The 13,104-nt window shown below is 38.5% G+C and overlaps 1 protein-coding gene across 1 annotated transcript; it reads right to left on the bottom strand.

Moving 5' to 3' along the window:
- Nucleotides 1-242: 242 nt before the first annotated feature.
- LOC141445291 (protein obstructor-E-like) lies at nt 243-9,556 on the bottom strand. Its single transcript, XM_074111093.1, has 6 exons — nt 9,371-9,556; nt 4,572-4,731; nt 3,704-3,822; nt 2,208-2,408; nt 1,254-1,449; nt 243-414 (listed from the first exon to the last, which is right to left on the bottom strand). Exons 1-6 carry the CDS (start codon nt 9,417-9,419, stop codon nt 258-260), a joined length of 882 nt encoding a protein of 293 aa, XP_073967194.1. The 5' UTR covers nt 9,420-9,556; the 3' UTR covers nt 243-257.
- Between the last annotated feature and the right edge of the window lie 3,548 nt (nt 9,557-13,104).

Raw genomic sequence — 13,104 nt, 5'->3', positions numbered from 1 at the left:
TCACTTGGCTGAAAGTGTTAAACATCTTGTCTGTTAAATGCACAGGATTGTTGGAAATATTTTAAGTTAGTTTGTTCGTAAAATGAAAAGGATAACATTTAAAATCATATAAAAACATTTTTTATTTAAGATAACATCCATTAAATTATTAGTACCTTATTGTTTTATATTTCACTTAACATCCGGTTGGAGTTAGTGTGTAAACTGGGTTCTGGGAGCTGAGACGGAATAAAACAAATAAGTTAAACTAAACACATTTATTGCGAGGGCTCTTCTTCGACCGCTTTGCCTTTATGAGGGCGCTGGGGCTTGCGGCGGCTTGGCTGCGAGCCTGAAGTCTTGGGCTTCTGGGTGGGTGGGTTCTCCAAAGCATCCAACTCAGCATCAGTCAGCTGTCCCTTGTACCAGTCCGCGCTGAGGGGGAAAAAGTTAGTCAGAAGTGTGAGATTTCAAAGACAGTCTTTTCAAATCGAAGTTAAACCTAGTTTAAAACTTATGCCATGGCGTGAAGAACTAGAGACATGGCAGTGTGTCCAGTCAAGTTCGAAGAAAAAGGGACTGGCGACACAGCCATGTATTTATATATTTACTTAAATCATTTGGGGCTACTTTTGAACTCTTCACATTAATTTTGCACTTTACATTGTAGGTTCTTTCTGGAGGATATAAGTATCCGGTGTTGGTGTTGAGAGGGTAGTAAGCATTGGATTGAATAAATCAGGCGTTACATTACGCAGGTCCTTGTTATTGCACAAAAACGGACCAACTGCGTCAACTGTCTGGTCAAGTGCAGTATAGGGTCCGTAGTAATACTCGTAATGTGACAAATTCTATCGAATACTACCCTACTAATATTATAAATGTAAAAGTTTGTGAAGATGTTTGGAAGGATTTGGACGGCTCTTGACGGATTTAATGAGATCTGGCACACAGACAGTTTGAAGCCTAGATTAGCACACAAAATACTTTTTATGCCGGAAAATTGCATATACTTAGATAGTGATAAACCAATTATTAGCAGAGGAATAGCGTACAGACGTACGTAATAGTGGGCAATAGCATACAATATTAAGCGTTACTCTTTAATTTGTAAAACCTATGTATTATTATCTGCGATAGTGCCAAATTACAGTTTACTAGTACTAGCAGTCTCTAAGCTAAGCCGCGGACGGACGGACAGGATGAAATCATAAGGGTTCCTTGTAAGGCTTACGGAATCCTGAAAGCTTGCTGGATAATGTTCATTAACTTACCACTCAGGCACCTTCCTCGCCCACTCACACTTCTTGCTGACGTCATCGAAGGCCTGTCCGAGCTTGCAACCTGAGCGGCGCGGCGTGTTGCCGTTGATGCAGACGTAGAAGAACTGGCAGTCATCGGGGTCGGCGTACCGAGGGTGCGTGAGACCGAAGGTCTCGTTGACAGCCGGACAGTCGAACTTGAAGACATCTGGAACAGATTATTGTGTTGTATGGCGCATACAATTGATGAACGGACATTGCTATTACTTAGAAAATGGTTTTAACAAAAAGAGGACTTTAATAGTAGATTATTGTCGTGGCCTGGAAGTAGGCAATTGCTGTCTGAGTATGAGTATTAAACGGACGAGTAACTAATACGAAGCCAGTAATTGCTATTCCAGCCGAGACTAATATAAAGCTTTTCTCAAAAATGATGAATAATTCTGAAATAGACTAAACTTTATCTCAAAATATATCATAACATTTAATTTTATTCGAATTATTTTTCTTATGCTTTCCCGCCTTATTTCATTAAAAATAAACTGCAGGTGTATTTTTCCACCGAAAACACCACAAGCTATTTCAGACCCAATAGAAAAAGTCCGGAGTTCCAACAAAATATCTGATACCGGCCATTAGACTTGGCTGTATACGACTTGTGCCAACATTTTCATGGCCTTTGTAACTTTAAAAAAAAGTGACTGATTGCAGGCGCGCTAATTAATTATTGTCGAGCTAGCGCGCCTGCAATCTTTTTAACTTTTTAATTTTTCGCTGACCATAAACTATGCACTTCACCTTCTGATATGTAAAGAATAATGTCAACTTTTACGGACATTTTTGGGAAAAGAACTTTGAAGACCAGAAAGATGACCAAAAGCTAATAGATAGCGCCAGATCTGAAGCTGTCGATACCGCTGCTCATCAGCATGATACAATAATTAATATGCTGGAAAAAAATCTTACCAGCAGCTCCGCATCCCTTCTTCTTAGCCTCATCGGCCCAGGTACAAATACCAGTCCTCTCGTTATACACCAGGCCATCTGGGCATGTGATCATGTTGAATTTGCCGTCGACGCAGTAGTAGAATATCCCGCATTCTTTAGGGTCCTCGTGAGAGAAGTACCCGTTCATACGGGGGCAGTGCAACGTTGGCTTTGGCTCCTCTGTTAAAAAAAAAAAGCTTAAAATTTTCTAAACACGAATGTGCCTAGCTGTCAAAGTTGGATTTCCTTTTTGTGCCAAGACTTAAAGGAGAACGATACGCGTAAGAGATTGTGCGTTTGTTTATCTGATATAATTTTTCTCTAAAACTGTTGAACCGTTTCTTATTCAGTTTAAAAAATATGAAATAAATATTTTTAAAGTATTTAAAAAAAATCTGGTATTTCCATTCATCTGCTTGACAATGGTTTATGCGATCAAAGCCGCGGGTAAAGGCCATTTGTCTCATGCATTTAAAAATGTCTCAGCGCAAATAATGACCAGCTAATTAACATAAAGAACTACAATGGACGCCGGTCCAAGGTCCCGCTCCCCTTGAGATTGGAAAGTTGTTTCTGAGTCGACCCGCAGTTGTAGGTACAATGGCTCGTTCCGTGCTTTGGTGCATCAGACACGTCATAACCAACATGTGCTTTGGTACTCGTATCTTAATCCAAGCTAATAAAACCCTGACGATAAAGTTCCAGTACTACAAGAAGGAAATCTACAACTTTTTCTAAAATGAAATGTCCCGCCTTCTTTTTTTCCCGTCTTGGCGGGGGCACTACCGTACCCCCCGATTTACTGTAACTCAGCCTTCTTTTTTTGCAGTTTCACGCCTAAACTACTGAATTTTGATGAAACCAATTTTGATGAATTTTGGTAAAGAGAGAGGGGGAACTTAAAGAAGGATATAGAACACTTTTATGATTCAGAAAGCTTCAAAGTTCTCGATAGCGATAACTAAGTTCTATGTAGATGATGTTTTATTAATAGCATTGTCGAGTTACATTGAGCAAACTCGCCCCATTTAGGTTTTAAATACAACTATTTTAAATCAGGATTTGCAAAGATGATTTCGGAATACTTGAATTCATATTCGTTTTATGAACTATTGAAAGTCGGTAAGTAAACTGAATAAGTTCGTAAGTAAGTAAGTTTGCTATAAGAAATGTCTAGGCAGAATTTGCTTAATGTCGTTGAACCGTAGAATAAAGATAACTTACGAGAAAGATTTCAACTGTTGGCTTGATTTTTCATCGTTTATAACTAAGCTCAAAGCCCTTATACTACGTAGTATAGTCAAGTGCAAAGCTATCGACACAGCCAAAGTTACAAAAATATGTATAATTACACGACTTTATGTCCTTAACATTAATGTCGTGTATGCATATTTTTGTAACTTTGGCCGTTACGATATATTTACACTTGACTGTAATACCAATATTACTACTAATACTAGGTAATAGATACTCACGTAGTTTAGGCCTCTGTGAGCAGTCCAAATTGAATGGCAGATCACACTTCTCGTCATCGGGATTGTAGTCATTGAACACCATGCCATCGGGACAGAGCTTCTCGATGATTTCGCCGTTTCTGTGAAGTCATTACCACGAAGTTAGAAGGTGTTTAAAAATATCTGCTTAAGGAAAATTATTTAAATCTTAACTCTTAACCGAAAATGTTTACTGTGATTTTGAACTTCTGAGAATGAGTCAGTCGTGCGTTGACTTGAAAAAATGCAGGATAATGTGAACACGGAGTGGGTTTAAGGAATATTTTGATTTATTAGCAGTTACTCGAGTAGGTGCAATCGTATTAATAAATCTTCTACTTATTTAACGGAAATCGATTGCCGAATGTTTGTATTTGCAATATTTGAAAACGGCTGCAATAATATCATTAATTATTTTTTAGACAAGGTTGTACATTATGTAAGAAAATGTTTGAAAAATTATACAGAAAACTGAAAAACTGGGTTAAAATTCTGTCTGCGTTGTGAGTCAGGAGTATTTGACATTAATTACAACTTTCCCGAGAAAAACAGACAGATGGACAACAAAATGATCCTTTGGATTGCTTTTTATTTACCCAATTGTCCGAATGAGTTTGTTTTTCGAACGAAATTGCATCGAATCTTTGGCACTCTCTAAGTATAGCCTAAATGCCTGGATGGATTTCAACATAATCATTTATGTATGAGGTATCATGAGATTTGTAATAACTGTCGAAATGACATAGGATTTATAAAAATCGTGCCTGCGAAAAAATGTAGAGAGAGAAAAAAATTGTATCAATTAGGGTTACCAAATGAAAGAAAATTCAAATGCAGAAAATTGTCCTACCTGCATTCATAATATTTGTCACACTGCTCTGCGTCTGCGAAGAAGCCGTCGTCCGGGCAAGAATTTGTGATTTCTGCATCTCTGTCCGCCTCCTGCGCTCTTGCCGGCGGGCTTGCAGCCTTGCGTTTTGAGGTCTTTGGTAGTGCAGAGGATGCCAGCACTGGGAATACATCAATAATTATTAAAATATACATCATCACCATCTTAGAGGCAGATCGGGATTGGTTACAAGGATCCTACTTGTTTATCTATCTTATCTGGTAAGTAACAGAACTCCGAAATTTGAAAATCGAAGTTCGTATCGTACCGTCCCTCTCACTCTTGTATTAAATAGTATAAGTGTCAGAGGGACGTAACGACACGAACTTCGATTTTCTAATTTCGTAGTAGCCCGTAGAGTATTCAGCGTTTTTTTTTTGTTACCGTTTCGGCCAGTATTATTAAAAAAAGTAATGTTCTAGGTTAATTTTTTATTGAACTTGGCTTGACACGCTACCGCGTGTCTAGATGAAAACTAAAGACAATACCGATCCTTAATCTGGCTTTATCAAAATTCATGTGACTTGTCCTTCTATTGTGCTAATATTTAAACGTGGGATGGTAATGACATTTAACCGAGCGGTCAAAACGCTCGAATGTTCACCCAACAGGGCTTACAATTTTTGCTTTTTTAGAATAAAGTGCCTGCCAGGCACCAGCCTTCATCATCATCATCATCATCCCAGCCTATATACGTCCCACTGCTGGGCACAGGCCTCCTCTCAGAACAAGAGGGCTTGGGCCATAGTTCCCACGCGGGCCCAGTGCGGGTTGGGAACCTCGCACGCACCATTGAATCGCTTCGCAGGTTTGTGCAGGTTTCCTCACGATGTTTTCCTTCACCGCAAAGCTCGTGGTAAATTTCAAATGTAATTCCGCACATGAATTTCGAAAAACTCAGAGGTGCGAGCCGGGGTTCGAACCCACGACCCTCTGCTTGAGAGGCGATAGGTCAAACCACTAGGCCACCACGGCTTCATATTCATGCCAAATTACAGATTTCTAGTACGAATGGTCTCTGAGCGTAGCCGCGGACAGACATGGCGAAACTATAAAATGATTTTAAGTCCCATATTAATTCTAGGCTCTACTACTAATACGTACAACAGGTCATTTACCTATATTTGAACCTGCAACATATGTAGAGTATTTTTTTAGTCTCAATAAATGTGATAAAATTATATCTGTCTGTTATTCGTGATCGAGTCTGACCGTCGACGGCCATTTCCTGCAAAAGCGGCTCGCATTGACAGCTGCGCGCGCAGACTTCCTGCTCCTCAATGTTCACAATGAAACCAAAGGCCAAGCTTTTCTATACCTTTCTTTCACCCCTGCGTCACACTTTACGACTCGCACTTCTTTTACTACTTTTCACTTTGTGACAACCACACACTACATCCTCGAGCTACACGCCCTGTCTCTTGCGCATCATAACGAGAGAGTCTACGGGTATGATGAGTGGCATGTTGTGCGGGATGACGTGTAGCATGTTGTACAGCATGACGAGTAACGTTGCCACAATACGTCTAGCCCTATACCACGAAGTGCAAAACTCGAACTTCGTATGGTTGCCGTCCTGCTGACGCTTATATCATTTAATACGCGAGTGAAAGTGACGGTGCGATATGAACTTCGATTTGCAAATTTCGTAGTAGCCCCTCTGCTGCCTTTCGTTCCCACTTCCCATGCCACTTGTCGAGTGTGACACGAACATTGAGCAGAGTGTGACTGATGTGGCAACATCATCAGCTTCCGTGTCAATTCATTTTGTCACTGAACCATTAAATAGATCCAAAAATCGTAACTACTACTAAATAAGTATACGTGGTTCGTGGTCCAAATGAAAATTTATAACATTCTATTGCACTCTGGCAGTTTTTCAGTCTCGGGCGATTCAGTGGCATATGTTAAGCTCCCAATTCACACTAGGACCGCGTGGGAACTACAGTCTGAGGCTCAATCTGTGAGGAAACCTGTGCTAAACAGTGGGACGTGTATAATGATGATGATGAAAGTTTCAAATTATGTACCTACTATAAGTATATATACTTAACACCTCGTGTATCTAGCTTAAATCAATCGGTTGCCTAATGTATGCCAAACATGCCAGGCTGACAAAGAACGTGAAGCAACAATATTTGCGCTGATTTCACTCTTTCTCAACAGTTGCCAGAACGAAATGCCGACAAAACACAACTTTTGCCACACTATACGATGAGAGCAGTCTCCTCAGGCTGGTATAGAGAGTTGAAATACTTAATATTTGAATAATAGATCAACGGGGAGACGAAATACTTGGAACGGGTAAAAATATAGCCAAACGGAATAGCAAATTATATGCCTATGGCGTCTATTAAAACGACTCAAAAATAGTGATGAAGGAAGAGCGTTAATTGAATGTCGCTTTTAAAATTTTAATTATATATCAATATTACACTTACATACACGAGTGTGTGAGACCAAATTTTTTTAAAGTCCGACTTCAAAAAAGAGGTTATCAATCCGAATTACTTTTACTTAGGTTCCATTATCACCAAGTAAGAATCTGATGAGGGGAAACCGAATCCGTTGGGAAATTGAGGGAATTCTTCATCTACTATTGGAAATGACAATTTGGTGAAATGGAACTCATGAGGAAGACTACAGTTGGCCACAAGAGCTAAACAATAACAAATATTATGCAGTTGCTAAGCAATTTATGCTCGTCGCAATGCATACGGTGAAGTGGAACGGATGGTGAAACACTAGGAGGACGCCTCAATAATGAACGTCTCTGCACTGGAAAAAACAAAGTTTTGTAAAAGGTGACGAGTAATTTCGCCTCGTAAATGGTCGTGGGTTTAAACTTGGGGCGCACCGCTAAGTGGTTTAGTATGTGCGAAATTACATTTGAAATTTACCATGAGTTTTCGGCGAATTAAAATTTGTCACTATCTGCGAAGCAATTTATGGCTACTTGCTGGAAACCCATAAATCTCGAGTTAGTGTTAACCTTAGTTTAGTAGTGTCAAAATGAATGGAACTGTCAATCTTAAGCCAGGTTTAACTGCTAAATCTAGATTTATTTTTTCCTGCAAGACGGCCTTAGTGATAGATACAAAGCAAATCCGCAATAAGTGTTTTTATAGTGTCAAGGACTACTTCAATTATAGGCAATATTATTGACATTATGTTTAGACAATTATTACTTTTTATTTTAATTAAATTAAACAATCATCTTTAGCTTATATAATGAAATATCTGTACGCTTGCTTGCAAGCTGAATACAAGGACAACAGTGACAATTATGTTAGGATAAGACCAATCTATTATACTATATGTGGGACGAAAATGCACAGGATAAAGTACAGGAGCTAGTGACTCGAAATTTGAAACTGACAAAAGGTATAGTATAAAGTACAGGAGCCAGTGACTCGAAATTTGACAGACGAAAAGGCACAGTAAAAAGTCCAGGAACCAGTGACTTGAAATTTGAAACAGAAGAAAAGGGACAGGATAAAGTACAGGAGCTAGTGACTTGACATTTAGAACAGACGTAAAGGCACAGGCATAAATACAGAAGCTAGTGACTCGAAATTTGAAACAGACAAAAGGCACAGGATAAAGTACAGGAGCTAGTGACTTGACATTTGGAACAGACGTAAAGGCACACGATAAAGTACAGGAGCTAGTGACTCGAAATTTGAAACAGACAAAAGGCACAGGATAAAGTACAGGAGCTAGTGACTCGACATTTGGAACAGACGTAAAGGCACAAGATAAAGTACAGGAGCTAGTGACTCGAAATTTGAAACAGGCAAAAGGCACAGTATAAAGTACAGGAGCTAGTGACTCGAAATTTGAAACAGACGAAAAGGCACAGGATAAAGTTCAGGAGATAAGTGACTCGAAATTTGAAACACGAAAAGGCACAGGATAAAGTGCAGGAGATATTGTCACGAAATTTGAAACAGACGAAAAGGCACAGGATAAAGTTCAAGAGCTAGTGCCTCGAAATTTGAAACAAACGAAAAGGCACAGGATAAGTTCAGGAGCTAGTAATTTGAAATTTGGCGGATATATCCTGAGAATCATGAAAGTGTACTAAGAAAAGATCTTCGAAAATTCTCACAAGGTAGAGAAGAAGCAAAGCCGCGGTTATAAGCCAGTGAGGCATATTTAGATTTGATGCGTCTTCAAGTTCGACATTGCGCAGTGCATTTGCATACTAGAAGATAAATTACCTTTACCCAACTATCACAACCACAAACTATCAAAATTTTATGCATATTTCTAAGTTATTACCAAAAAACGCGAAAATTGCCTCATTCTTAACAACTCGTGACAGTTATTACTTTGGCATTGGTTTCGTAAAATTTTAAATCGAAACTTTTAACGCATAGCAATAGCACTTTACTTAATTTATTTATGTTTAAACTGGTTTACAAAGACGCGGGTATTCGATATAAAGTGGCCTCTTATTTATATTCGTAGCTGAATGCCGTGCCCGTTCTAGGAATTGCATATCTAGAATACAAGGTCAATCTCTTTGTAAATAATGAATGTCTTGAATAATAAAATTAAAGGTCACTCAAATGGGCCACTTGTATTGAGCTATGAACACATAAAGGGCGCAAACCACCATATCATATGATAGGTATATTAATACGTAAGATATACTATAAATGTCAACAACTTTCTATATACCCAGCTAGCGTAAGAAGCGCGCTTAAAAACAAAAGCAAATCAGCGGAATAACATTTCGCTTTGGCGTTACTCACCTACTAGGCACCCTAGGATAACAATCCCTATACTCGACTTAAACGCCATCTTTTGAAAATTATAATACACTATTATATAATAAAATGTCACTATAATGTGACTCTAAATATTGAACTGCCCGCACCGCACACTCAGTCGCACTGAGAATAACAGTTTTTGTATTCGATTCTTAGCCAGCAAGCGTCTCGGCGAAAGGCTGGCCTATGTTTTATCGCTGTCGCTCTTATACCTCAGGGCATGCGGTCACTCTCTTCACTCATATCAAGTCGGAACACTTCAGATCCTGTTATATTATCGGACGTGTTTGGCAAGGAAATTAGGATATACTAATGCACCAAATTGTTCAGTCAATTAATTTGTAATTAAGTTACGAAGTTTCCATTAATTAGTTTTGCGTTCGGCAATTAGGGGTTGAATTGCGAATTAAAAATGTTGATGCTAATATTCTTATAATGTGTTTGATAATTATGATTATGACACCCAAATTTCAGTATAAAGTGTTGTTTGTTTTTTAGCTTCTTATTATTTTTAATCATTAATTTTATTTAAGTAATATATAACTTAACTGCCCAACTGAAATCACAAGCGGTCGATTTTTGAAAACATATCAGTTGAAAGTACCATTCGAAAGTACTGAAATACGAGTGCAGTAAAAGACAGTTACAGCTCTAAATAATTAATCTTAACAACTTGTCAAGCATTTCATTTGAGCTATAAAATTGTACCAATGCACCGATTTTTACGACTGTCGAATGGCAGGTACAGTCAGCGCATTAACATTTGAAACTAGAAGGCGTGCATAAATATCTGATACGGCTCTTTATCTAGGGCCGGAAGGATGTTTCAGATATTTTTGCACGTTCCGCTGTGGCAGATATTGATGATGGTGATTGTACCATTCTATCGGTAAAACATGTCAGATATTTTTTCACGCTCAGCTGTGGGAGATATTAATGCATGACTATATCATCGAGTGAGTATAGGTAAAAAATCGCAATCAAATGACAGTTTTTGTATGGGAAATCTCTCCTCTCTTGTATGTGTAGTAGTGGACAGAATTGATATGGGACTTAAGTCATTTTTCGAATATGGAATGTCGACTTTATCTGTACGGACACGTTACTAAGGGCGGCCACATACACTTGGAATTCCGTTTCGGAATTTCGATTCGGAATTCCAATTCTGGATTTCGAACGCAGTAAATCCATACAAATGTATGGACCTACCACATACAAGCAGTGTAGTTTTCCGTCCGAAGTTTTCTCGGATTCGGCATTCCATATGGTGGCCTGTGCGTTCGGAATTGAAATAAACTTACGTATGTGATGTATTTACGGAATTCCGAAACGGAATTCCGAGTGTATCTGGCAGCTCTATTACATACAACAGTACCTCTACCATGAGTTTACAGTGACCGTACTGGATAGCAACGGCATAAGTAATATGGAGAATTGTACAGCGCCTCTACAAATAATTTACGTCACTGTAAACTCATGGTAGTTCACGTGAACCACGTCTAGGTCTTAAGCACTAAGTTTGTTAAAAAATGTCAGGATTCAGCAGGCTAAACCCTAGTATCATAACTTTCCCACAAATTCTTCAATTCGCCCGTGGAATTCTCTTCCTCTGATAGTGAGTAAAGCTAAATCAGTTTCTATTTAAAATAATCTCATCATGGCTCCCAATTTCACACCCCTAGGTATTTACTATCGGTCTTCGGTTCTCTTGTGTCTCAATATTTTGTTTTGTTTATTTTGTATTTTCTTACATACGGCCTGTTGATATTTTTTATTGATATTTTATGTACTTAAGTATTAGTACCTATAAAATATATTGAATCAGGCGTTACTTTGCGGATAGCTACGTTTAAGGTCGCGGAGCAAAGTTATTGTTCTAGTACATATGTATTCATGTATTACATTATTAATATTATTGTTTTCGTTTGCCCTGTATATTTATGCCCGCCACCCACTTTTCAGCGATAAGACTAGACTAGATAGGATAGATTGTATTGATTTGTAGTGCTCGATAAAGTATATTTGTGTTGTTTTGTATTAATGTCGTCTAATTTATTTTGCACCTACGGGCAATTACTTTGCACTTCTTTAATCAGCTTGTGTGCGCCGGACCGCCGGGACCTTGAGGTTCCAGTGTCTCAAAACCGATAAAAACAAAAGTGTAAGCTAGAGACCCTAGTTTTATGATTCTTTGGCTGCTTTTTCTTTCAAAATATAGATCTATTGTTTAATTACAGTAGGTACTTCCGTTGTTAAAATTTCTTCTCATACATACTCGTAACTCCTGAAAGTTGCATTCACATACTACTAACGCCAACATAAAGTAACATTACATGCGTCATTATTCTCAAAAATTAGGACTACGTAATAATTACGCAATCGTTAAATTGACGCGAACTGAAATAAAAAGCGGCTCCGTAATAAGGTAACAGTGATTAAGTTTTTATTGCGTTTTTAATTATATTTTCAAGTTGTTGCCCGCAGTTTCGCCCGCGTGGAATCCAATTATCACGCGCTGTTCCCTCGGGAACTGCATTTTCCGGGATAAAAAGTAGTATGCCACTCTCTGGCCCATAAACTATCTCCATGCCAAAAATCACGTCGATCCGTCGCTCCGTTTCGACGTGAAAGACGGACATACATACAAACACACACACTCTCACATTTATAATATTAGTATTGATGGATTGTGTAGAAGCAGTGGTAGTGGCCTAGTGGTTTGATGGCCTCTCAAGCAGAGGATCGTAGGTTCAAACCCCGGTGCACCTCTAAGTTCATGTACGAAATTACCTACATTTGAAATGGACCACGAGCTTTACGGTGAGGGAGAACATCGTCAGGAAACTTGCGAAGCAATCCAATGGTGTGTATGAAGTTCCCAATCCGCACTGAGCCCGCGTGGGAACTACGGTCCAATCCCTCTCTTTCTTAGAGAAGCAGCAGCAGTCCGGCACTGGGACGTATAAAGGCTGGGATGATGATGTGATGATCGTTTATGACACAGGTGGGATTTTCGTGATTGAACTGTCGTTTTGCAAGCTACATATTATGTACCTAAGCTGCCTTTTCAATCTTCGGTCTTCGATCTTCGGTGTCCGGTCTCCGTCGGTCTACTTCCGAACTCGATTCCACCTCAATACTAACATTCATACTCACTCATTTACCTATCACCACTCCACATTTTTTTTAAATAAATTTGTTGTAAATAATTTTAAATTTTTAATATAGTTGTTGTTCCATAATATTTTTGTTATTTATTTGTTGATAGGTTAGGTTTATTTTCTTTTTAAATTGTCGGTTCACGAATTATTGAACGCTACGCTTAAACTAGTTTGCTAATGTAAATTTAAAAAAAATAACAATAAATGGACCCGACTTATAAAATCTTGAAAATAATTTTCTACTAGTTTGAAGTCGGTGCCTCAGCACGAGCCAGCAGGAGTGGAACTATAGTCGTCTACCTCACCTACATATATATATTGGGCTTCAATCACTCCTACATGCATAATAATGCATATTATGATAAAACGGGTGGTGAAGCACTCCTCAATAATGAACGTCTCTGTATCGTAAAAAGCAATCTTTCGTAAAAGGTGACGAGCAGTTGATATTAAACTATTGTATCTCAGATTATTAACACTAAAAAGCGGGAAAAAAAGATTTATAACAAAAAAAAACATGGGTTTTTGTAGTCGGTTCAGCTATTTGTTTAAAAA

Source organism: Choristoneura fumiferana, chromosome Z (assembly GCF_025370935.1).
Source record: "Choristoneura fumiferana chromosome Z, NRCan_CFum_1, whole genome shotgun sequence".
In the NCBI taxonomy this organism is placed as follows: Eukaryota; Metazoa; Arthropoda; class Insecta; order Lepidoptera; family Tortricidae; genus Choristoneura; species Choristoneura fumiferana.
The sequence above is the reverse complement of the archived record's forward strand: the minus strand, read 5'-3'. Positions and strand labels throughout refer to the sequence as shown.

Excerpts from the sequence above, each read along its gene's own strand:
- LOC141445291 (XM_074111093.1), bottom strand. The coding sequence starts at position 9,419 with ATGGCGTTTAAGTCGAGTATAGGGATTGTTATCCTAGGGTGCCTAGTA. Across the intron at positions 3,823-4,571 it reads GACAAATATTATGAATGCAG|AAACGGCGAAATCATCGAGA; the intron begins GTAGGACAATTT and ends ATGACTTCACAG. Across the intron at positions 1,450-2,207 it reads GAAGGGATGCGGAGCTGCTG|ATGTCTTCAAGTTCGACTGT; the intron begins GTAAGATTTTTT and ends AATCTGTTCCAG.